At 36.7% G+C, this 23,358-nt stretch overlaps 1 protein-coding gene across 1 annotated transcript; it reads right to left on the bottom strand.

Moving 5' to 3' along the window:
- Nucleotides 1–991: 991 nt before the first annotated feature.
- On the bottom strand, nucleotides 992–22,518 carry HAT1 (histone acetyltransferase 1). The gene is made up of 11 exons (XM_082483395.1): nucleotides 22,461–22,518; nucleotides 21,171–21,242; nucleotides 18,394–18,469; nucleotides 16,539–16,659; nucleotides 10,515–10,694; nucleotides 10,158–10,279; nucleotides 9,553–9,657; nucleotides 9,102–9,208; nucleotides 6,369–6,520; nucleotides 4,948–5,064; nucleotides 992–1,388 (listed from the first exon to the last, which is right to left on the bottom strand). Exons 1-11 carry the CDS (start codon nucleotides 22,465–22,467, stop codon nucleotides 1,221–1,223), a joined length of 1,227 nt encoding a protein of 408 aa, XP_082339521.1. The 5' UTR covers nucleotides 22,468–22,518; the 3' UTR covers nucleotides 992–1,220.
- Nucleotides 22,519–23,358: the final 840 nt, after the last annotated feature.

Raw genomic sequence — 23,358 nt, 5'->3', positions numbered from 1 at the left:
CTTCAGGCTTACTATTACAATCAGGAGAGATCTTTTAAAAATTGTTATTATTGAGTATAATAGACTTGGATACTACAGTAGATGAATGACATCTCATACACACAAGATATCCTAGCCAGAAGAATTAAAATTTCTAAAAGGAATTTAATAGAAAAAAGCCACAGGCTTTAAACATTTGGAAAACATTACACTTTTTCTCCAGATCATATAAGATGCTAGTGGAGAACTGTCAGTCTACAAACTCCAGTTTTGAAAGCTGGGCCTGAATCCCATTAGGACCATAAAACATGGTTAATAAATTTCAATGATCCTCATTTCAGATTAAGTTGTCTTGATTACAGGCCAAGACAAATCAGTTCTAAAGTCTGAACTACATGAAAAGATACCGATATTTATTCCTTGGAGGGAGGAAACAGGAGGATCTCAAGCCTGAGAAATAAACCATCCCAAACCACGACATAATGGATGGCAGAATAGAGTCAAGGAAATACCTAAAGGCACGGTTTCCTACAGATTTGTGTGTTGCTAACACTAGCTAAAGTAGAAGTGCTTTTGGAGCCCTTACAAAGTCTTGCCTGTTTCCCCAACTTTGAGGTACTTTCCTGAAATTGTGAACCTGCAAACTTGGGGGTTTGAAAAAGAATACACCCAAGGCCCTTTAGAGGCTTAAGCAGAACAGGTCTGATGGCTTATGGGAGCAGGATCCACTTTTAAGAAAGGGTAAAGAGCCTGTACTCAGGAAGCACGCCAGTCAGACCACACAACCAATCCTGTAACCCGCTCATATGACATTAGACCCAAGAGTGCACAGGCCCTACACAGTACAATAGGATCCAAGTAGAACAGCCTCAGGAGCATCAAGTTGGGGAAATTTAAGAGATGCAATATTTATATTGCTTAGATTTATGTATCAACTTGCTATTCAGGTATCATATTAAGTCTTGAGGCAAAACAGAAGGGTAAAAGAAAATTCATACAATTGAAGCGATACTGTATCTGAGAATCTACATTGTTTATTTCAGCAATAAGTGCCCCCAAACCTAAAGTACATTTAAAAATCTACAACACAAAAATAGAAAATATTCAAAATGCACAGAAACACAAGTCACCTTTAATGTGATTAAAACGTCACATGAGATTTTTTGCAGTGAAGTGGCAATTAAGGATGTGCTTTACAACACTGTATAGAAATTTGCAAGTTTCCTGTACAGGCAGAATCCTCATGCTTGTGCAAGTCGTTCTAGGACTCTTCGGTAATCTGAAACAAGTTGTTGGAAGCTCTCTTCTAACTGTTCATGTTGCATATTTAGGTCTATTTGGTTCAACTGATTCGTCAGCTCCTCTGGTCTTAGACACCTTCTCATCTTGGCAAGTTCTCTCTGCTTTTTCTAAGCAATCAAAAAATAGTAGTTTGAACACAACCAATAATCATCAAGAATATGGTATTTAATAAAATTTATTCAATTTCAGTATCTAGTTCTTTAAGATGTCCCTAATCATAAGAAAAACAGTAACAGTGTTTGATTAGGACATCGTTTCTGTTAAACTCTTGTAGTTTCTGTATTACTAATGAACCAGTGAAGCAAAAAATGGTTTCAAAGTTTTTCCTTAACCAAATAGATTAGGTCTAATGGTAGTTCTAATACTGAAGATGTGTGGCATGAAAAACTTAGGAAATGTAGAAAATTGACCAAAATATTTAGTTCTATGCTGAAATTAATCACGCTGTTTTCCCATTATGTGGCTGTTCAGCCAACTCATTTCCCCATAATTGACTATCAAAAATTAATTTTAAGCCTTTTGTACACAGAAAACATTTCAGGAATTGTTACATTTTTTTCAAAAGTTACTAGGGATTAGCAGTAACAGCACTGAAATGCAGTAAGATTATTTACAACCATAAACATATTTGTACAGCAAGAAGATGAAGAGTTCACCTTGCTGTGTCACATATGTAATATTTTTACAAGTTTCTTAAATACTATTTTGAGGTGTTTTTCCTTTCCCCAGATATATTTTTTTTATACAGCTGGTATCTGTTTCTGAACTGCTCAGTTCCTTAGTTACTTTCCATTCTTCAGTCTTCCCTTGCTTTGTAAAAGCAGAACATCATTCAACATTTCATTAAAAAATATATATGCATTATGTATGCCTGGCATCTTATCAATAAGTCTTTGCAATACCTATAGAATTATAGAGTTTATTAAAACAACAAAATTTTCCCAAACTATTCCACTTCTACCATCAGTCGCAAAACCAAAGCCCTTCTGTACTCTATTTAATCTTACACTTATCTCTCAAAGGAAAATTTGGTTTCTTTCTATGATTGACACTGAGGTTCAGAAGGAGGGACTGGAGACCTCAGTAAACTGTAAATGAGTAAGATCAGAAAAACTTCGATAGTGTCCCACAGATCCCATAGACAGGCAAAGTTCAGTTCAGAAAAGAAGGTTCTGTACTGGAGTCCTGATGAGGCCTCCAGACACCTTTCTGGCCAATATTCTACAAGGAAGCCTTTCTTGAAAGGATGTCAAATGCAGCATAGCTTTTCAAATTTGAGAGTCACATTAGCTCTATCTAAGCAAAATGAATAAGATACTCAAAACATGTGGTAAGTTGCCCAAATGAAAATAGAGACAAGTACCTTCTCAGCAAGCTTCTGTCAGAAAAACTAAAATCTCCTTATTCTAGAGTGAATTAAAAGTCTGCTTAATTACCAGGAATATCTGTTAAGATTATAAATATTAGCTCTGAAAAAAAAGGTGTCAGCTTTTAACTGCCCATTACATGTGATACTGTAGCGTTAGGCCCTCTTTAAGTTCCAGATTCCAGGTAAAAAGTAAACTCCCTCTGCACGTTTCAGATAATCAGTTGTTTCAATATCCATTTCCCTCCAAATATACTATCAGCATATGCAGGTACACAAGATTCTGAAACTTGCAATGAGTGTCATTTTACCTGGGCAGTTTCAAGAAGATTCTTTGGGAGCAAGTTATTGGGCTGGGCAGAAAAATATATTCTGGTCAAGTAGCAAACCCAAACAAAGTATTATGATTAAGAAAAGCAGCACAGCAGTGGTGTTTACTTCCAGAAGGGATCACATGAAGAACAAAGACATGATCAAGAAGACACGTCTACCAGCACAGTCTACTAATGAGCATAAAAAGCAGAGTTCTTAAGAAACAGAGAAGCCACAGTGAAATGGAAATTTCACAAGCTGCTCACCCTTTGAGCTACCTTAAGAGTGATGCCCTGTTCCCCAAGATACCGAATCTTTTATTTCCTGTAGTAGTAGCACTTAGACAGAGAGCAACATAGTCAGCTGTATCAGTTATTCCAATCTAATGATGCCATATATATAAAAAACTCAGTATTTTAAGCAACAGCTTCCTTGCTAATATGAAGCCTTCAAGGGGAATAGATGTATTACAGTTTTTGTTCATCTGGGGTTTCTGCATACAGTTTTATATATCTATCTCAAAAGTTAGTTTCATTGCAGTTCTGAAAAGTGTTTGGAAACAGCATCATGACTAAGATTTCTTGGAAATAATGTTTAAAACAAGTGCATGAGTAAGCTGTTTACTAGATAAAACTACCATAAACAAGATGGCTATATTTCAGAACATGAAACTTAAAATCAGGGAAAGGGTGTTGGCTGCTTTGAGGATTCTTTTGAATCCTCATTGAAATAACTGAAAAATTAAAAAAGCAATATTCTGCATATCTAGCAATACAAAATTCATTCACTATTAATGCATTTATTGCACGCAAAGACTGAAGTAGAAACAACTGCTAGAAGCACTAGAATTGAAGCTGCTCATGGAATTTTGGATTTCCCCCGTAGGACTTCAGGGCTGAGTGAATGAATTGAAACCACATAACAGTCCTGTTAGCTGAAAAGTCATGGCCCTATTTGCAGTGGATACTGAGTGAAAGTTAGCAAATGAGACAAGACACTCATGAAAGAATAGAAAGTGTTTTGATTAAGGTCCTGCCATTCAACATGACATGGTCTTCAGATCAGGCAAGTATTTAATACAGTGCTGGGTTCTCATTTCTGCCAACAGCCCCCCCCAACATGAACACAATCAGTTTTACTATTTTGGTATAACAGGGTAAGTGCTGCTTTAGGAAGGCTTGCAAGCTAATCAAGGTACTTCACATACTTTGTGAATTTTTCCAACAGGGTTTTGGTTTGCTTAGCAAGTACATAATTGAAGAGTGTGGTTAACATGCTAGTTACAGCAATAAGCCTAGATTTATTTGTGGTCTTTTGACTTTTAATACAAAGACCTATGCCTTTAGCAACTAGGATTTTTTTTTTTTTTCCATCTGCATCTCAAAAGGTCAGTTTATGCAACGTGGACCAGCTATATTGAAGATCCTGAGACACATACTTAATAGGAACTAAAAAAAAAAATTACTTTGCACTAAGTTTAGTATTTGCTAAAACTTTACTGCTGAAATTATTTTATATTCCATCTACATGGAACCTATGTTGACCTGGGTAGATTACTCTTAGCAAGCTGTTTTGTAAAGACACAGCTACCAAGTAAAACAGGAATCTAAAGTATACCTAGTCTACAGTGTAAACTTATTACAGCATTTACCTCTTGTCTAAGATATTTTTAACCTTTTCAAGAAATTGACATTTTTTCCCCTTAAGCCTACCTGGGCATAATACCACATGTAGCTAGATAACATAAGCTTAGTAGTAACTTCCTGCTGGAATTGGGCAGGAAACAGTCAGGAGCCAAACACAGGATTCTTCAGCACTGACATGCATGAACGTTCTCTGCATCTGTATACGTGTCAGTTGAACACTGCATAACTAATAGTAGTTGATTGGCAACATAATTGGCATCAACTACATTTATGGAAATGAAAGTAAAATCAAGTATAATTAACCTTGAAATAAGTATTAAATGATACTTAAGTTATATACACCTTATAGGGGCCAATCAGTCTTCTTTTAACGTCCAACCGATAGCTTCTGGACTGTTCTGCATCACCCATGTCTGTTGCACGCAATCGGAGAATTTCATAAACTCGTCTTGTGTGGTGCTAATGAACAGGAAGGAGAATAAAACCCATGTCTGAATAAAGAGGTCACTCAACAGAACTCAAAGTGCAGAAATATTGAAATACTAGAAAAGTTCCTCAGGTTATCAGAGGACAGAGGCATGGACAAAGCCTCTGTCAAACCCATCCTTCTGTCTGGTGGGTTATATGAATAAACATTCTTCTCTTTCCTTCAAAACTATTTTCTTCCACACAACCAGTGTCTGATCTCTCAAAGTGTTGCACCAGCTGTAGAGGTGCCTCAAGGACCTGCTGTAAATGAGCAGCAGAAAGTCCAGAAGCCAGAGTCCAAAAATACCTCAAAGAACTGAAGGACTGGAACTAGAGTGACATTAAGCAATATTTTACTAAACAGTATCTACTTTGCTAATTTTAACCACCTACACATATCTACAGCCCTTCTCATATTTAGAACTTCCCGGGGGCTTTGTGAATGAAACAACAGTATTTAAAGTTTTCTGTTTACTAGGGAAGAAAAAGAAAGAATCAGTAAACAGAAAAACTGAAGTGCTTTTGGAACCACGCTCAGTTACTATCACATCTGGAAATAAAAAAAAAAAACATGTTGCTACTATATTACTACTAACTATTGCAGCTGTATGAAAACAGAATTTAAAACCAAGTATTCTTTTGCTGAGCAACAAAACAAAAATAGGATGGTTTCTTTGCTACACTAGCACATGTTCAAACACTGTTAAAAAACCAAACCAACTTATTCATCCTTTCAAGTTTAAGATATCAGACACAGAAGGCTGTAGGTGTAGTTTCCTTATACAAGTGAAAACATTTTCATGAACACATTTGAATATGGCTTCACACCCCATATCCCTCAAGCCTCAAAGTTTTCATTGAGCCACAAACACATTTTTAATTAACCTACTCTGCCTTTTCACTGTGAGATTCACTAATGAATTTAATCATTCACTGAGATTACCAGCAAATTTAATTGTTCAATTTAACTGTTTAGATCTCCAAGTGTTTAGAGCTGCCTTAGTAGCACTTGTTTGCTACTTTAGTGTTTTGCATTCCCCAAAATACAAATAATGTGTTAAAATATACTTGAAAGAAATGGAAACCATGTCAAATTCTATTATATCAACAGAATCAGTAGGTAAAAAAAAGCATTTATCTAAAACCATAAGCTAGGTATCTGCCTTTCAGATACATCCTAAAAATCTGTTGAAATAAGACACAGTGTGCAAATTCAAAGTCTCCACCTCTGTTTAAATTGTTATTCTACTAGTTTGATAAGAATATGCCCAACTACAACTGTTATGATTTAATACCTTATTTATTTTCAGTTTTTGTTGAGCTTCCATCACCATTTCTTGACTGAAACCTTGCATTAACTTTCCTGGAGAAAAGCAAAGCAAATCTTGACAGAGCTTTACAAGAACAAAGTCTCTTAGCTTCACATAGTTTTCAGATGGATCTTCAGCTAGAAAGAATAAAAAAGCACATAGTTAATATCAGTATTGTTTGTTTCTTTATCTCTGGTATGTAATTAGAAAGAACTATGGAAAACAAAAGCAGATACAGTATTCATCTATATATAAACAACTGTGCTTAATTGTAAGTCCTGCTATCAAAGTTTTAGATGTTTGACAGCAGACATTAAAAAGATTGCAGGAAGAAAAACTTCTAATATTTCAGTGTGCAGTACTGTACAGTATTGTATACACATTTCTAAGAGACTGACAATATACATGTTTAATACAATTCAATTCCTCGGGAAAAGAAAATTATGTATAAACCCTTTTTCTTGTATGTTCAATCTATTCTATATTTGACAGAGTTGTAGACCTACTAGAACACTAATTATGTGGAAAAAGACTGGCAAAACTATCCTAGTGTATACAATTAAACCAGCCAAAGACATGTATTGACCACGAGTTACAGTCTTTAATAGCAAGGAAGATAGAGAAAGGTACAAGGACCCAAAGGACAAGCTTATCCAAAATTAAAAGGCTGGAAGGACCTAAGCAAAAGCTGCTTGCAATTTCAAGTTACTTTCATTTTGCTTAAAATGGCAGCATAACTATCAAAATCATTGCTTTAGAAAAAAAAAAAAAAAAAGGAAGTTAAGACTAGCTTTGATGAACATCAACATGGTCCCATATGCAACTTTGTTCCCACTTTATGAACTATGAAGAAGGAAAATACTGATGATGTGAATATATTCCTTCCTTCCTTAACTCTAAGACAGGCTTACTACAAATAAATAGCAGCATCGTGTTCCCCCCTCCCCCCATTTTTCCATGGACTAGCATTGTAGAACTTCTTGCTGAGCAGCTTACATCCCAGCTGTGTTTTTCTTTAGTTTTGAGGACCACTGTAAATACTTGAAATTTATTAGCTTTTGATCGTCCTTAAACTGCAAGTTACTGAGAAGAGGGACTGGGATAGAAGTTTTTACTGTGTATCTGCAGCACTGCACAACTGGCAATTTATTTTTTGGATTGGAGAATGCTTATTATTGTGTCAGTTAAAATGCCTTGTGCATGAGAGGCCTAATCTTGTTCGGCAAGTCTTATAGCACTCATTCTGCAAAAGAGATTGGAGAAACTGTACTAAAATAATTTGATCCAATTTCTTTTTGCTCAGATTAGTTAAGAAAGATGAGGCAGTTTCTGTACAGCAAGCACCATCGCCATACATTTTGCTTGTGTCAGTTAGGACAACAAGTTATAAACAGAATGAAATATTTGTTGTAAAAGTGAAACTCCTAACTTTTTTTTTTTTTTAAAAGCATTAGCACTTTCAAAGATGTTAAGTAGACATTCATGTCCTCTTTTTAGAAAGGTTAAAGGCTTTACTTCAACATTTTAGATCCTACGTAACTAAATACCCTGGCCATATCAAGATTGTCTGATTTCCTCAAAATTTCCTCAAAAAGGACAAGAAATAATTTTATAAGTCTTAATTTCTGTAACTTGCGTGCCGTGTAGAATATTGCAAGCTTTCTCCTGCTTTATTCCATAAAGAAATTAAAGTCTATTTTAGTGCATACTTACTGTTTGCTACAACCCTGTGTTTAAGGCAGAGCCGTGAACATATCACATGATTTATGCAGTACCATGTTAAGATCCTGTTTATCCTCAGCTATAAAAGCTATGTAAAGCTTTGTACTATTAAAAAAAAAAAGTAAATGCATGATGCACATGATTTCCTGTTGCATAAGTTAAGTTATACTTCCTTCGCTTCTAATGAACTCGATTAAAATTATGAAGTGGATTACTTTGTTACGGTTATCCTGCAGCAATGCATTATGAAAGAAAGTGTTCTATTGTATTTTAATTAGAACGGGGGGGATATTTCTAACTAAGATGAGGTCTGAGACAGCACCTAGAATTGAATGGTCAAGCCCTGTGTTTGAACTGCATTTCTTCCTATATTGGACTTGAAACCACAGGGCAGGTGTCATGTTTGTAACTATTTTTATGTTGTATTTTTTATGCACATACACCTTTTTTTACCCTCTGCCATTTTCTAAATTTTTTTTATTATTATTTTTAGGTATTTGTGCACACACCTCTAACATCACGGGTGCCTTCAGCCAGCAATACGTGCTCCTGGAGCACAAATTCTCCACGAATTTTTGCTGTCTGTAAGATTTTGGCTTGCACATCAAATTAATATGCTATTTTAGTTTGCTCCCCCCCCACTTTTGAGTTTTGGCTAATAGAAGTTGAACAAGGAATTTGACAAGGCTTGATCTCTTGGCAAACTCAGCTGTGTATCTCACAATAAAATGGCTAATTAGCTGGTAATCCGTTCATGCTAGGGATTGAATTTTCCTGGTGTGCTGTTCTCTAAGTAAAGGATTTAAGGAGCTACATTATATACAGTTCTTCTATAAACCAGGGTACTATTAATCCTGAACTGAGCTGAAGCTAAATCTTCAAAAGGCCATTTAATTCTGACAAATTAACGTGAAAGTTAGTTTGCAGGCTAACAACCTGTGAATGCTACAAGTTGCTTATTAAACAGGTGAACCAAGTTAAAACTTTAACACAAACCCGTTATGTCAAGTACTGTAGGAGAAGACATATAGTATCTATGAACTGTTTCAAGCAGCTGAGCACCGTGGCCTTCTCCTTGGAATGGTGGCAAGACCAGCATCTGGCTACAGGAAAAGAAATGTATTTTCAGTTCAAATGCATGCATTTGCAAACATTATAACATAAAGGCTTAAAACCGAAATGGTATTTCATTTTAGATTAAAGTATGTATAATGAATCTTCATGTTAAAATACAGTTTTTAATGGAGTCTTAAAATTGCCAAATATTCAAAACTTGTTTGAGATTCCCTTTGCTTCAAGAAGGGAACAATGAAATAAATCAGTGCATAGCCAGCTAATAATGGGGATTTTTTTAAACAAATCAACACCATTATAAACAAGTATTGGGAACTTCAGCAGTTCCCTCTTCTGAAATAAAAGGCAAGGCACGAGTTACGCCGCCAATTACCTTACACGTGGCCGGGTTTTGTCTGGGTACACATAGTAATTATAGACTGTCATGTAGCCTACGGTCGCAAAGAGCGTAGCTCCATCCTTATTATACTTCTCAAATCTGCAGATAAAACAGAAAGCCAAGCAGGTCAATTACAGTCGCGCTCCCATGCAGTGTCCATTTTCTTTTCCATTCTCCAACTGAATTTTCAGTGTCAGCAAGCTACTCTGTGAGGGCCCAATGGGTACACCTGCTATGTTCTGAATGTACAATTCACTTAATTGGTGTGCAGCAACTTGGATAAATCAGGCCTCTTTACAGCACTTCAGTGCACTTGCCTATTATAAAGATGAATAGGTGGCAAGTAAAAGAAAACACAGGCAAAGCTCATTTTACTGTTTAAGCCTACATTCAGGGCTCTAACGGACAACAGCATTTAATTCGGCTCTATTCTCAAGGTTTCCCAAAGCATAATGGAGGAAAACTCAAGCCCCATAAACAATGGTTTTTCTTTCCTGGGAAAAATATCATTATACTGCTCCAATAATTGGCCAGCCACAATTAAAATGCAGGCTTTGTGGAGGTAATAAGGTCCACTGTTGCTTTAGAACTGTACTTACACTAGAAAGTAGTTCCATCTTTCATCATCTACATCAATAAAGCTAGCAGTTTCAATAAACCACATCAAGAACGTCTGAAGCCTTTCATGATATTCTCGAAAGCCTGGACATGTCATGTCGGCCTAGGGAAAAAGCCAGAAGAAGTCAGGTGAAACCTATCGCAGATGTAAGAGGAAGAAAATTATGCAAAACCTAATTAAATACTCCAATACAAAAAACACGTGTTTATAAGTATTAATAAACTGGTAAAATGATAGTATTTATTTACTGTAGTTGAAACATTACTGAAAGTGCATCACTGCTAAACAGACTTTAATTTTGTTGCTCAAAAGCCAAAGTTTCACTTATTTTTCATACCTTGTATATCTGATATGTTATATCTTCACCAGCTTCCTCATTGTGGACAGAATATGTGTGTAGCAGCATTCCAAAGGGCTTGAAGTTGACCTCCTTCTCCAGCAGAGACACAAAGTCATCTGTGTTTGTGCAAAAACCAGGAGGAATGATTTCTCTAATTTTACTTTCAACATCATCTGCCTGGAGATTATAAAAGGGGGCAGGATCAATGGAAGATTAGAAAAAGGCAGCACTGATGTTACTATTGTGGTATAAGAAATGAATATAAAAGAGGTGCTATGGCCTAACAGTAACTTAAAAAAAAAAAAAAAAAAAAGAAAAAGCAAGCGTTCCTGTTGTTCAGTAGTGACCTTCCAGCATGTAAAAGAGCTGCACTGATGAGATCTAGAAAGGTTATGATCCAGCCACTGTAAGCATCAAAAAGCTTGTAGTTACATCATAAGTTCACGAACATTTTTATGTTTAGAGATTGTTACATTTGTTCAAGTAAAACCTGAGAGTGTTGATAGCTATTCTGAAAGTGGAGCATATTGAGAAGCTAAAACTTTCCAGCCATCAATTCTCCAAGACTATTTTACACAGCCTTGTGGAACCCAGGTTCCCAAGCAAGCAATTTACAAGAAGCATTAGGTGGTGCAGAACTAAAAGTGGAGAAAAAGGGACAAAGACCAAAAAAACAGTAGCTCCCAAACAGGAAAGTGACAGCTAGCACACTTCTGCATTCTTAGATCTCCCTGCCTGAAATGCCTGCCTATAGGATCCTCTGCAAAACACATTATAAACTTAGAAGACAACATCCTGCATCCAAATCAAAGAACATTTTGAAAACAAAGTTTGACATGAAATAATAAAAATATAATTTATGGATACTGTCAGCAAATCTGACCTATAGTCTAACATACTGGGGAAGAAATATTCTGACACCAAAACTAAATTCAGAGGTTAAAATTACTCTTTTCAGATAACCAAAGTGAAAGTTAGAGACTATCAGCTGAGCAGACTTCATAATCCTTTTCAGACCCCAAAAAGACCACTTGATTGAATACATTTACTACTTCTTTTTAACCATGAATATTTGATGAAGATTCACAATAACGTATTACTGCTTCTCACCAGGCAATAAAACTTAATGAATTGGTCTCAACTTAACAAAACCGTACTCCTCAATACAACCCCTAAAAGCCTGACATTACATTCAACAAAATGAGCTTACATTCAATTCAAACTTTGCTCTGGACAATGAATCCAGGTTTTTACTTAATGGAGTTTGCCGTGAGTTCAGCTGTAATGTTTGTATTGTATCTATTTCCACAAGGACTGACACAAGAACACTTTGTGTTAACTTACTAAGCAGCTCTTTCACACCGTTTACATGCATGATGGGTATTAGTTCAAAACCAAGACCCTTGCTACTTAGCATTCAAAACAGGGAAATTAAGATGCTTAGAACAAAATACACTACAAAAGGCTAATACAACATGCTACTAATTCCTGTCCTTTCAACCATAGTCCCTTAAGTAGAAGCAATGCACCTGCAAATGAATAGCACTTTATCATTCAGTTACATTTTTAGCCTAGAGAAAGATGGACGTAGTTCAGCACAAACAAGTTTTATTCTTAATGGTTTGGTACTACCAACATTTATATTTATATTTGTAGAGAGAGCTATTAAGCAGTTAAAATATAGCTCTACAATACGTGGTATAAGAACCCAGTTAAAATGCGTACAATCTTTACATCCATTTAATTCTCAAAACAAAGGAGCTGCATTTATTGGAACCTTTGCTATTCTTCTTAAAGCAATATTAGTTAAACATATTTTCTTTACACTTACTGATTTACCTGCATTACACAAAATTAGCCTTTTTGTTTTTCACAATCAATGAATTACATTAAGAAAAACTATTTGTATGGAAGACATTTAGATTTTTTTTTTTAAAGTGTGCAAGTGTATTGTTTACACGGATCTTAAGTCTGCACTACTGACAATGCTGTAGGAAACCACAACTAAGAATCTGTAGTGACTTCAATTTAAATCTCTGAAAAAAGGCATGTAAAAATAATCTAGAATTAAAACAAGACTTCCAAGCATGAGTTCAATAACTCAGACTATGTGGAAGATATCTAAAAAGGGTGAATATGCAGTCTGAAGTATTATATATAACGTTCAAGTAATTTGCTTCCTTTACATTTCTAAGTTTCTTCATTAGTGATAAGAAGGAAAACAAACTTCCACCTGCTGAAAGCATGTAAGACAATGCATACATCACTGGCTGCCACCACAGAAAAATCTTGTTTTCCATAAAATAGAAAGAATTAAATAATGATAACAGAGTCTTAGCAGATAAAGCAGTAGATAATCCTTCTTAGTTCTACATGACCACAACATATTTCCACCTACTGCCTCCTGGAAGTTCTTTCCCCTTGAACTGGGGCCTGACATAAATTAAGAAAATAAACTATAACCTTCAGTTACTTTTAGGGTTAACAAGATGTTCCTTTCTTACAGAGGAAATCCCAGAATCCTCAGTTTGAGTGGTTGCATAAGTTAAAGCGATCCAATTTTCAGTAAGTCCTGGAATATCAACACCATGCAAATAATTCGCTTAATTAATACCTGTACGTGTTAATGGAAACATTCATTACATAGTAGGCAATTTCCAAACACTTCTGAGGCGCTCATAATCCAAATAGTTACCAAAATTTGTTTACTGCCCTTCCCTTGTGTGCTTCTTTGATATTGGTGAGAGGTTTATTTCTTTTATCAGAGCAAGGCACTCCTATCTTATCAATTGGCATGGATGCATGTGATGACGCACAAGTTTCTCTTCAGAAAAACAATCCAGTTGACTACTGTGGCAGTGTTAAACATAGGCAAAACCACTTACAATGAAGCATGCAAAAACCTGAACGAAGCCAGCCAAGAGTTGCTGAGCTTATGGTTCATGGAAGCACTGCCTGTAACATATAACCACCATAATCAGAAACATGCAAGGTGATGATGGGGAATTTGGTATAGGCTTGTAACTAAACTTGATTTGTAGTAGGACTATGAAGTGGGCAGTGCCCCTTTACACATTGCATGTGACTGTGGCTAATCTTAATATAGAGATTATTCTTGTACTAACAGGCAGTTATGACATTTGTATACCATATAGATGCTGTTCAAAGTGGCTTCATTTAAAATAATTATAGAAGTGTATTTGAAAGCCAAATTTCACTAACAATTATATGCATTAATCTAGTGGGGAGCAATGGAGCAATCGGTAATATTACTTAAAAAAAAAGATGAAAAAGATACTCAGTATTAAAATTACACTTTTTCATTAACTTTTGTGTAAAGCAAATGTATTAGACCAGAGGCAAAGCAAGATAAATACATTTGTAGTATAGACTGTTTCAGAGGTTAGTGAAATACTTTCCCCCACCCCATCGTAAAATCCAGATGAAAAGGAGGATACTTGAACAGCTGCAAATCTCAAAGCAGCAACCAATGTGGAGGTCAATGCTATTAATATTTACACTAGAAGAGAGCAGCCTCTCTTTGGATATTTGAATCAGCTCCATCCAAGGGATAAATTCTGTCCATTTTCATTAAATTAACTGGCAGCTTTTGTTCAAAACATGATCATACTTTGTTGAGCCTTCCCCACTAACATCGTTTAAATCCATCTTTAGGGAGACGATACTAAAATGCATAAACATGACCGGCTCTTGACATTTCAGGATCTTATCTTTTTTCCTCATGTTTGAAAAGATCTTGGAGAAAAAAAAAATGGGAGGAATATTTCTGTCAGTCCCTAGCAGAGATTGTAGCAGCTGCTTTAGCAATGATGGAACCAAACTTAGTATTACAGAATAAAACCACCTGCTGTTGAACGACTGGGTATTTAGATACAAAATCCTAAGCTGTGAATAACTTTGGAGAGCATTAAAACTAACTTCTCACTTGTAACCGGTTATGTTAAAGGCAGAGATTGCTGTCCTTTCCTAAACACCATCTATTCACAGCACAAAGATTACCTGTCTTGTATGGCAGATAGTCTGCATCTTAGTACGATTATCCTGAAGGAGCCAAGATCAGCAACCAGTTAATTTAAATGCATATTAACATTTACTTTTCTAAGTTAACACCCTGCTGTAATGACAGCTTATGTTTTAATCTCTGCAAATACATTCATATCTTAAGGTGGTTAAACCAATGGAAAAAACAAATGCAGAACAAGGCTGATGACCACCATATCTTTTTTCCTATGAAGGTTTAGATATAGTCATATGAGCAGCATATTTGGATGCGCAGTGTTAACAATACCAAGGGAAGCACTGAGCAAGCTACCATGTTCTTCTGATTCAAAGCTTGTACATACTCTGTAAAGGATACAGAAGCCTCACTCAATAGGATCCTCTTTTTAGTACCCATCTCAAACCCTTAAACAATTGGAGAAATAATTCAATAGAGAAAACAGGGCTTGAAAGAAGCAAGGATTCTGAGCGACCAAAAAAGTTGCAGAGTGTGCTTAGGGCAAGACAGACTTTGTTTACCTTGCTTGTACCTCCAGAAAAGTAAAGCGGCTTTGTTATTTGTACAAAAAATATAGACTTTGAGTAAAAAGGTGCTATGATGTGGATTCCTCTGTGACATGATTTTTAAGTTATACTGGTGAAAGGCTGGACTGTTTTATTTTAATGATTACTATTTTGCCAACAGGCTTTCCTGTTTTCCTTATTTCTAAAAACCTTCTGAAGATTGAAGAGCATGACCTTTCACTCCTAAGGTATGTTGCCTGAGCTGCAAAAGTATTTCAGACATGTCCAGGCACTTAGCCTGTTGAATTAAGTATATTCTAATACAACTTCAGAACAAGGAAGGGCAAATATTTAAAAATCATTTAACAGAGTCATTCCAGTACCTTTTCATTTAGAATAGGCCTTTCCTTGAAAATATTTAAATAAACTCCAATGAATTTGAAATTAGAAACTTAAAACATAGCTTGAAGTCATAAAGATGTTTGCTTCTCAGGAAGAGTAATTTGAAGTTGATGTAAACGTACAGCTATTTCACACTACAGAGTATTGCAAAGATTCATCAGTAACCATATCGATAGCTCTTTTGGAAAGAAATCAACTCAATTTTTTCTTCCTTCTAACTCAATAAAACTCATATGATATTCAGTTTTCTTAATGCATCAGAGACCACTCTGAAAAACTGGGTTTTTCTGAATATCTGTACTGGTATTTATACAAGTATTAAACAGTTAAAAACATTGTTAAGATTATTTTATTCCTATTTGTAAGTTCCATATACCTTTCTTCCGCTGGCTTAAAGACTGATTAGCTTAGCTTTTGTGGGGCTATCTCAAAATTAGTCTGAGAGGATACAGGCAGACGAATTAAAAAAAGAGTTTCTACAAGTATTCTGTTAGCTTGGAAAACTTGTAGGCAAGAAGAGAAAAGTAAAAACCAAAAAAACCTCCTCAAAGTCCCAAACCAAACAAAACATCCTGCAGGTAACTGTATTATTGTATTCATTTAAGTAAGATGTAAACCATATATGATACCCAAAAGTTTCTAATCGCATTTCTGCCCTACTTTCTCTCCACATTCGCCATTTGAAGAGACACAGTCAAGTATCCTACCTCGTGACGTGTTTACAGACACCTCCTTTTCCTTCTTACTGAATTTAAAACCCACCAATGCTAGTCCTCCCCCCAGAGACAGTTAACATGGAAATACAGACTTCCCAAGCTGTTGTGTTTTTTTGTGGAACTGACCCTGGTATTAACACCTCATGTTTGACTGTACTGTTTGACACAATCTTGATGGCACTGCAGTCAAAGGAGGAACAATGGGAAAACGTATAGATGACATTCAAAGCGTTTTCCAGCTTTGCAAAGGAAGCTTTGTTTGTTTGCTTTTAACATAAATCATATTTGGGTGGGCAATTACTAAACTTAGAATTCTTGTCCATATCCCAACTAATCCTTCTCAATAATATTTTAAGTGCAGGTCTGGTTCTGTCTTTACCTCCACACAGTCAAACTTTTCATTAACTTTAGATGTATATTCGATGCGGAAGAGCGTTGATAGGTTACCAGCGATATAGTACAACAGGATCTTCAGTCCCTTGTAGCCAAAGGCAACTTCACTGAGGAAGGAGAAAAGAGCAATCAGGAACTCTAAGTTTCACAGCAAAACACTGACATCAGAAAGCGTTCATTTAATAATTTGAAGTTCACATCATCTGTCCCAGTGAGGTACACTAAGCTTCCTAACAGGAAAAGGGAATCAAACTGGATGTGCTCTATCTAGACAGATATAATACCTTACACTATTTCTACTAGTTATTTTGCTCCTGTAGTGGAGAAATAGAACATGTTCCTGAACTCAGTAAGGCAGTGCCTCTGCACTTAATGTGATCGTTCAAGAAAGAATACCTGAAATATCTAATACTGCATTTATGTTTCTCAATAGTTTAAACTCATTAACATTTATTTATATTAATGGATCAATAACATTTATTAAAACTGACTTTGCAGTGTAGTATAATATTTTGGAATACACTACTGCAATTTATACTGTATAAAACACAGACAGATAACCAGTCATAGCTACAAGCGTGGTTTTAGTGGTCAATTCTATATAACTATCCAATCTAACTAGAACTGAATAAATGCAAAAAAAAAAAAAAAAAAAGGCATGGAATGCAAAAAACTTTTTTACACTTTGAAAATATGAGTTGCCTGAACATAAACACTGTACTGTTGTGTAGAGAATTTATTCTCAGGCAAAAAACTAAACTGCAGAAAGTGGTAAAGTTCACAAAGAAACAGATTCTTTTTCTTGTTGTTTTAATGCATAGTTAATTTTTAACTGATATTTTTCTCTTAAAGTAGCACATATATAATTTAAAATTTGAAGTATAAGTGCCAGAACAAGAATTTGCTTGTTAGTTATACGGATAGATTGGAGAGTTCTCCCATTACTAAAAGTGCAATTATTGTCATTGATAGCTGTAGTAGGTGTGTAATAGTATAACTAATTTAATTACAATTAACATAGGTAGTTCATCCTACTTGGAGTATTTTGAATGCTTTTTAAAGGAATTGAAAGTTAAGAAATGTAACTACTTCAAGAAGACTGGAGACACGTGCATGTGGGTTTTCCTTAGTGTCTAGTTTTTTTTTTTTAAACTATGGCTAGATTGTTGAGTATCACTCTACTAAAAATAGTAAATGACACTTTAGCACTTAGGACATAGTAGCTAACTTCCCTACAATATTAACGAAAGTCAGCATGCCTGAAAATAAAAAAGAAACCATACTTTTCGATAGTTTCTGTATCCCCTGCGTGTCTAACTGGTTACAAGTGTACATATTAGAGAAAACAAATCCCCGAATTCAATTCAGTTTACATTCAATGATCTAGAACAGCCAACAATGTGAGTTTAGGTTCATAGTGAACTTCTATGTTTTATTCACTAAAAGTCCCATGTGTTAGTAAAAAATAGATTGACATACCGCTGCTAGATAGTGGGTTTTTTGCACATCACTGTGAAAGTTATTAGCAAGAATTAATAATCCTTTCTTAATCTTAGAAAAATGCCACAAACACAAAACTTGTTTAAACAAGTAATTCTGAATGCAAAATCAGGTATTCCATTCTCTGCTTATCTACCTTAAAAATAGCATATAAAACTACTACAGGCTCAAATTCTGAGCTAGGCACCAAGACCACTGTTTAACTATACAGTGATAAAACTGAAGTATTGCTGCATCATTCAAAAATAGGTTGCTATAGCAGGATTTCTTGTTCTCTAACAACTTGGAAGCAACTTTCCTCTTCTGGACCTATTAATTTGACTCTGGATACTTTAACTTACTCATCTCCAAACACTTGATGGCTATACTCTGGATTAAATGTTGTGTTGTCGTCCTCCAAATCCTCAGGAAAGCGAACTGAGAAGAAGGAAAAAAAAAAAAAAAAAAAAAAAAAAAAAAAAAAAAGAAGAGCACGAGCAAGTTATCAGCTTCAGTTTGTTTATCCACAAATGCCCTGCTAGATGTTAATGCATTCTTCCACTACAGAGTCAAGATAACTTCAATTACGAACCTATCTACATGAGGCTGGCATACAAATGAAATGAAGACATCTTGCACAACTTAGATGCATGTTGTTTGATCCAAGGAGATCAAATCATTAAGCAGAATAAAATTGAGAAATTGACACAGATAGATATATACAAAATATGTACATGTATACATCTCCTGAATGATACTGCCTTTAACTTCATCTTGAACATTGAGGACACTGCCCAGCAGGATATTCCCACAGTAAGCCAGACCAATCATGTAATCAATGTTGTGTTCTCATTCTGCCATTCTTCTCCTACACACAGGTGAGAACACTTCACTGTAGGGGGTTTTCATGGAGTGATGAATGGAAAGAAATGTTTATGTGCATTTATGTTCACGTCAAAGTTTTTGAGAATCAGCACAGATACCTATAAAACAGCTGCACCAATACCGTACCAGTACTTGTACAAATGTTACCAAAATAATTAGTGATTTCCACCCCACTACCTCCCCCCCCCCCCCTTTACTTTTTCTTAAAGCCTATTATTAAATAAGGTCTTTTCCAGTAAAGTAAAAATCTTCACTATAATGGCATCTACTCAGACTCAGTAACTTACCGAACAAGCATCCACAGTAATTGTGACAGTTCTTCCATCATAAAAGATATGATTTATGATTAGTGGATGAAATTAGAGATTAAAGTAAGATTTTCTAGGAAAAATTTTAGAAGACTGACATACTTGATTCCCAAATATCCTCTGTGTATTTGCAGTTTAAAAAAAAATTACCTAAAATTGGAAGGGATGCAACTCTTAGGCATTAAAGTGATAGTTCAGCCACATTAACAAGGCACAGGTAGCTCAAGACAACAGTTACAAATCTTTAATGTTGAATGAGTTAATACTGTATCAGCATGAGCATGCAGTGCTCTAGGAGTTAATATTGCTATTAAAGCTTCTCTTTTTTAAAGCACGTTGAATATTGACCTACAGCTTCACTGCTGCTTTACTCCAGTAAAAGCAGAGACAAGGAAAAAAAAGTTTTTTCTCATAATATTAGAAAGGAGTTATTCAAAGAGAAAAATGCAAATGAGGAATGTTCCAGTGACAAGATAAAAGTTTAGCTTCCTCAAAAGCAAAAGATAATGGTTGTTCTTGTCCTCTCAGGTTTAATTCAGAGGAACAAATTTGAGGCCAGTGTTAAAAAAAAAAACAACCAACAAAAAAGAAACAAAACAAAAACCAAAGAGCAATTTTGAAGTGTCATCATGGAAGAAATTAAGACCCTGAAGAGGGTAGTATGACTGCTTTTAGATGCACATGGGGAATACATGTTTGTTTGTTTTTAATGGTACCACCTTGTAGCTTCTCATCTTTTCTTTTAATATAATTTGTATGTGGAATATCTATACTCTCTGAAAGAAAAAAGGAAGCTAAAAGTATTAGCTGAGATGAGCAATGAGGTACCTCAACTAAATCCTCTCTAGCAGTCTCCCTGAAATCTGATATAGTAGCTCCTCAGATTGCTAGACCAAATTCATTCAGATGTCATTATCTCATGCTCTTTCCTTTGGTTTTAGAAAAGTGAAAGAGAAAAATAAGCGTTAGACCTAGTCATAAAACCAATATTAAAATAAAGTTTAAGAGGAAGAGAAATACTTCATAATTACAGTGGCTTAAAAACTTAAGTATTTTGGTTATAATGACATTTTGGCTCACAAGCGGAAGGCAATTGTGTATTAAACTATATGGTACAGATTGCTAGTAGTAGTTCTGAAAAGTGCGTAAGAGGTTCACTACTTCTGTTTTCTTAATAAATTAATATATTTGTACTACTCAAGGGAACAAATTGCTGAAGGGCTAGAAAGATTAAAAGTTGAACAGGTAAGCCTTATTCTTCAAGTTATTACTGCTGCATATAAGTTTGATATAAGCAAGCTCACCAAGAGTTCAGTAATTCCGTCTGTATTCTGGGTGTCCTACTAAGCAAATTAGCTATAGAGAGCAATAATCAGTTCTCAAAAGAGTGTCATTTTTTCTATTCAGATTTTTAAAAAAATTCATTTAAAATGTCTTGTGTAATCAAGATGTTGTGGGGGGAAGGGCACCAAAAAACCCATCAACACTTTTCAGGCTTCTTTCTTGCTTTTATTATTTTTCCCTTCAAAGAAATAAGGGAAAGATGTTAAAAAAGATATAATTAGCTATTTGTAACCCTAAAAAAATTAGTTCTGTTGCTACAGTCACCATGAAGAAGACACATACTTAGGACTACACCACAGCATAAGGATTAGAAAAAGAGAAACTAGAAGAACATAATGAATACTTCAAAAAAATAACACAAGATGTAATTCCAATGTACTCTGGTAACACACTAATAAACTGCTGACATTATTACGTAGGGACAGGACTGAATTTCTATAGCTGTACTTTAATTGTAGGCTATGTATTCCTATTCTTGTGTTCGCATATTTACGTTAATAACTACATATTAAAATCTAGACGGATTTAAGTAGAAGGAAGTTTCTTAAGAAGATACAAAATATTCCAGTATCAAATGCACAATATTTAAAAAGTGACATTACCTAATTTCAGCTGAATTGCTTCATTTGTATTACACTTGTATTCAGCCAGCTTCTTCTCCATAGCAGTAAGACCTAAGAAAAAGATTTTGTTTCTTTCAGAGTTAAAAGGTGTACAATCTATGCGTCACTATTATTTGAGCAACACATTTAGAAAAAGGTTCTCAAATCCAAAAAAACCCCACACAACACAAAATCAACAAAACCACTGACCAAGTAAGTTAAAGATCTACAATATGCTACAACGCATAAAAGGAATATAGGGGTTTATCTCAAACACTCTTCTAGAGCTAGAAACAAGAAAACAGACCACAAATATCTCTCTTTTTAGCTTCTGAGAATGAAAAGCATTACAATAAAAATATTTAAGTGTTCTAGGTTATTACCAATAAAACATTTGAAAGCTGCATGTAAAAACTAAGAGTTCAGTCTAACAGATGTTTCTTTTAAAGAACGTGTTAAGTAACATGTTTCAGGGCATTTCAAGTGTTGGCATTAAGTCATTTTCATAAACAGGTGTTCATGAACTACAGTGGCATGTACACCACCAGCAATTAGCTAGTTACCACTTCTCCTCCAGAATGGATTCGGAAGGAAACAACAAACAAATTGCATCTAGTCTGTTTTTCAAAGCACAATCCAGCACAGAAGATGTGCCACTTATGGTATTTTTCAAGTGCTTTACAAATCCAGCCTCTCCTTCATTCCAGAAGTCTCATCAAAAAGTTCTTCCTCTAACTTCAGATAGCAAACTTTTTTAAGTAAAAACAAGTTCGGGGTTTTGATCCCCCCGCCACTAAACTAATGAACACGAAGGGTCACCCTGCCTTACCACTGCTAAGCGTGGGGACCGCGAGCCTGAGGCTGCCTGCCTGCCCAGCAACAGCACGCCCATAAGAACACAGGGGTGGAAATTTAGCCGCGCTCCCCACGCAGACACCCGATTCCTCGGCCGCCTGACTTCACCGCGGTCAGCCCAACCCACTGGTCCCGCCACGGCCGCCCCGAGCTCACGGTCCGCTTCCTTGCCCCACGTCCAGGCCACTGCGCTCCCACCCGTGGGCGGCATCGGGGCGCTGTCAGCGCCCGCACGAGCCCGGCAAAGGAGGAACAGTGCCGACCGCCGCCGGGGCCTCACTCCCCCTCACGGAGAGACACCGGCAGCGCCCAGACCTGTTCCCCCAAGCGGCCAAGCCACCGCCGCCTCCTCCGCGGTCAGGGTGGCAGGGCAGGCCCTGTCAGTCCTCGGAGCGCGGACGTGCGGCGCAGGGCAGACCAGGCCCGGGGACTCACCCGCCATTTCCGAAGAGTGGCGGCGACCGAGTCACCCGAGCAGAACGAATCAGCCCGCGCGCCCACTCACCGGAAATGAGCGCACACACAGACCCTTCCGCTTCCGCCCGCCGAAACGCGGCGGGGAGCCAATAGCGGCGCTGCGCGAAGCCCGTGCGCATGCCCAGCGCTGCCCCGGGCGGGAGCCTTTAAGCGGCGCATCCGCACGACTGCCAGTTTGCATAGCCCCGCCCCTAGTAGCCCGGGCTGACTCCCACATGCGCAGTGCGTTTCTGCTATCGCCTCGCACCTGCTGCAGCAGCAGTGAGGGGCGGCGGCGGCGGGAGCGGGCCGGGGCCACGGCCACGGTGGTGAGAGGCGGTGGCGGTGGCGGTGGCGGGTCAGGCGGGGCGTTTAACGCCTTGTGACGAGGCCTAAAATACAACATTTTCCCTTTCCGCCCTGGAGTAGGCAGAGCAACCTCTCTTATTTCCACCCTTCCTTCACACACAGGCCTTGTTGCTCTGTGCCACCGTTAATGCTTCAACTGAGGGAAAAATTACAGCTTTATCATTAGCAAAACACCCAGTCATGTGCTGAACCCCTTGGTGCAGCCACTGCTGGAAGGACCATGGAGATTTCTGCAGTTTTCTTCTAAGGGTCTGTTTTCTGATGCACAGTTACTCTGCAACTAGCATGTGCATGGCCTTGGTCGGCAAATACTTGCTAATTGGGCAGATTTACAGCAAAACCGTTTTTCCTGTCAGCTGGCACGTAGGCACACATGTAGTACATGAACACCAAGTTATCTTCAGGAAGTTTTTGTTGACCCGTAGCCAAAAAAAAGTTCTGCTTTCCAGTTGTTGTTTGTTTGTTTTTTTTTTTTTCACTCGTTTTAAACTTACACAGGTGAGTTATT

Source organism: Vanellus vanellus (assembly GCF_965231255.1).
Source record: "Vanellus vanellus genome assembly, chromosome: 5".
In the NCBI taxonomy this organism is placed as follows: Eukaryota; Metazoa; Chordata; class Aves; order Charadriiformes; family Charadriidae; genus Vanellus; species Vanellus vanellus.
Note: the sequence above shows the minus strand (reverse complement) of the source record. Positions and strands in the feature narration are given on the sequence as shown.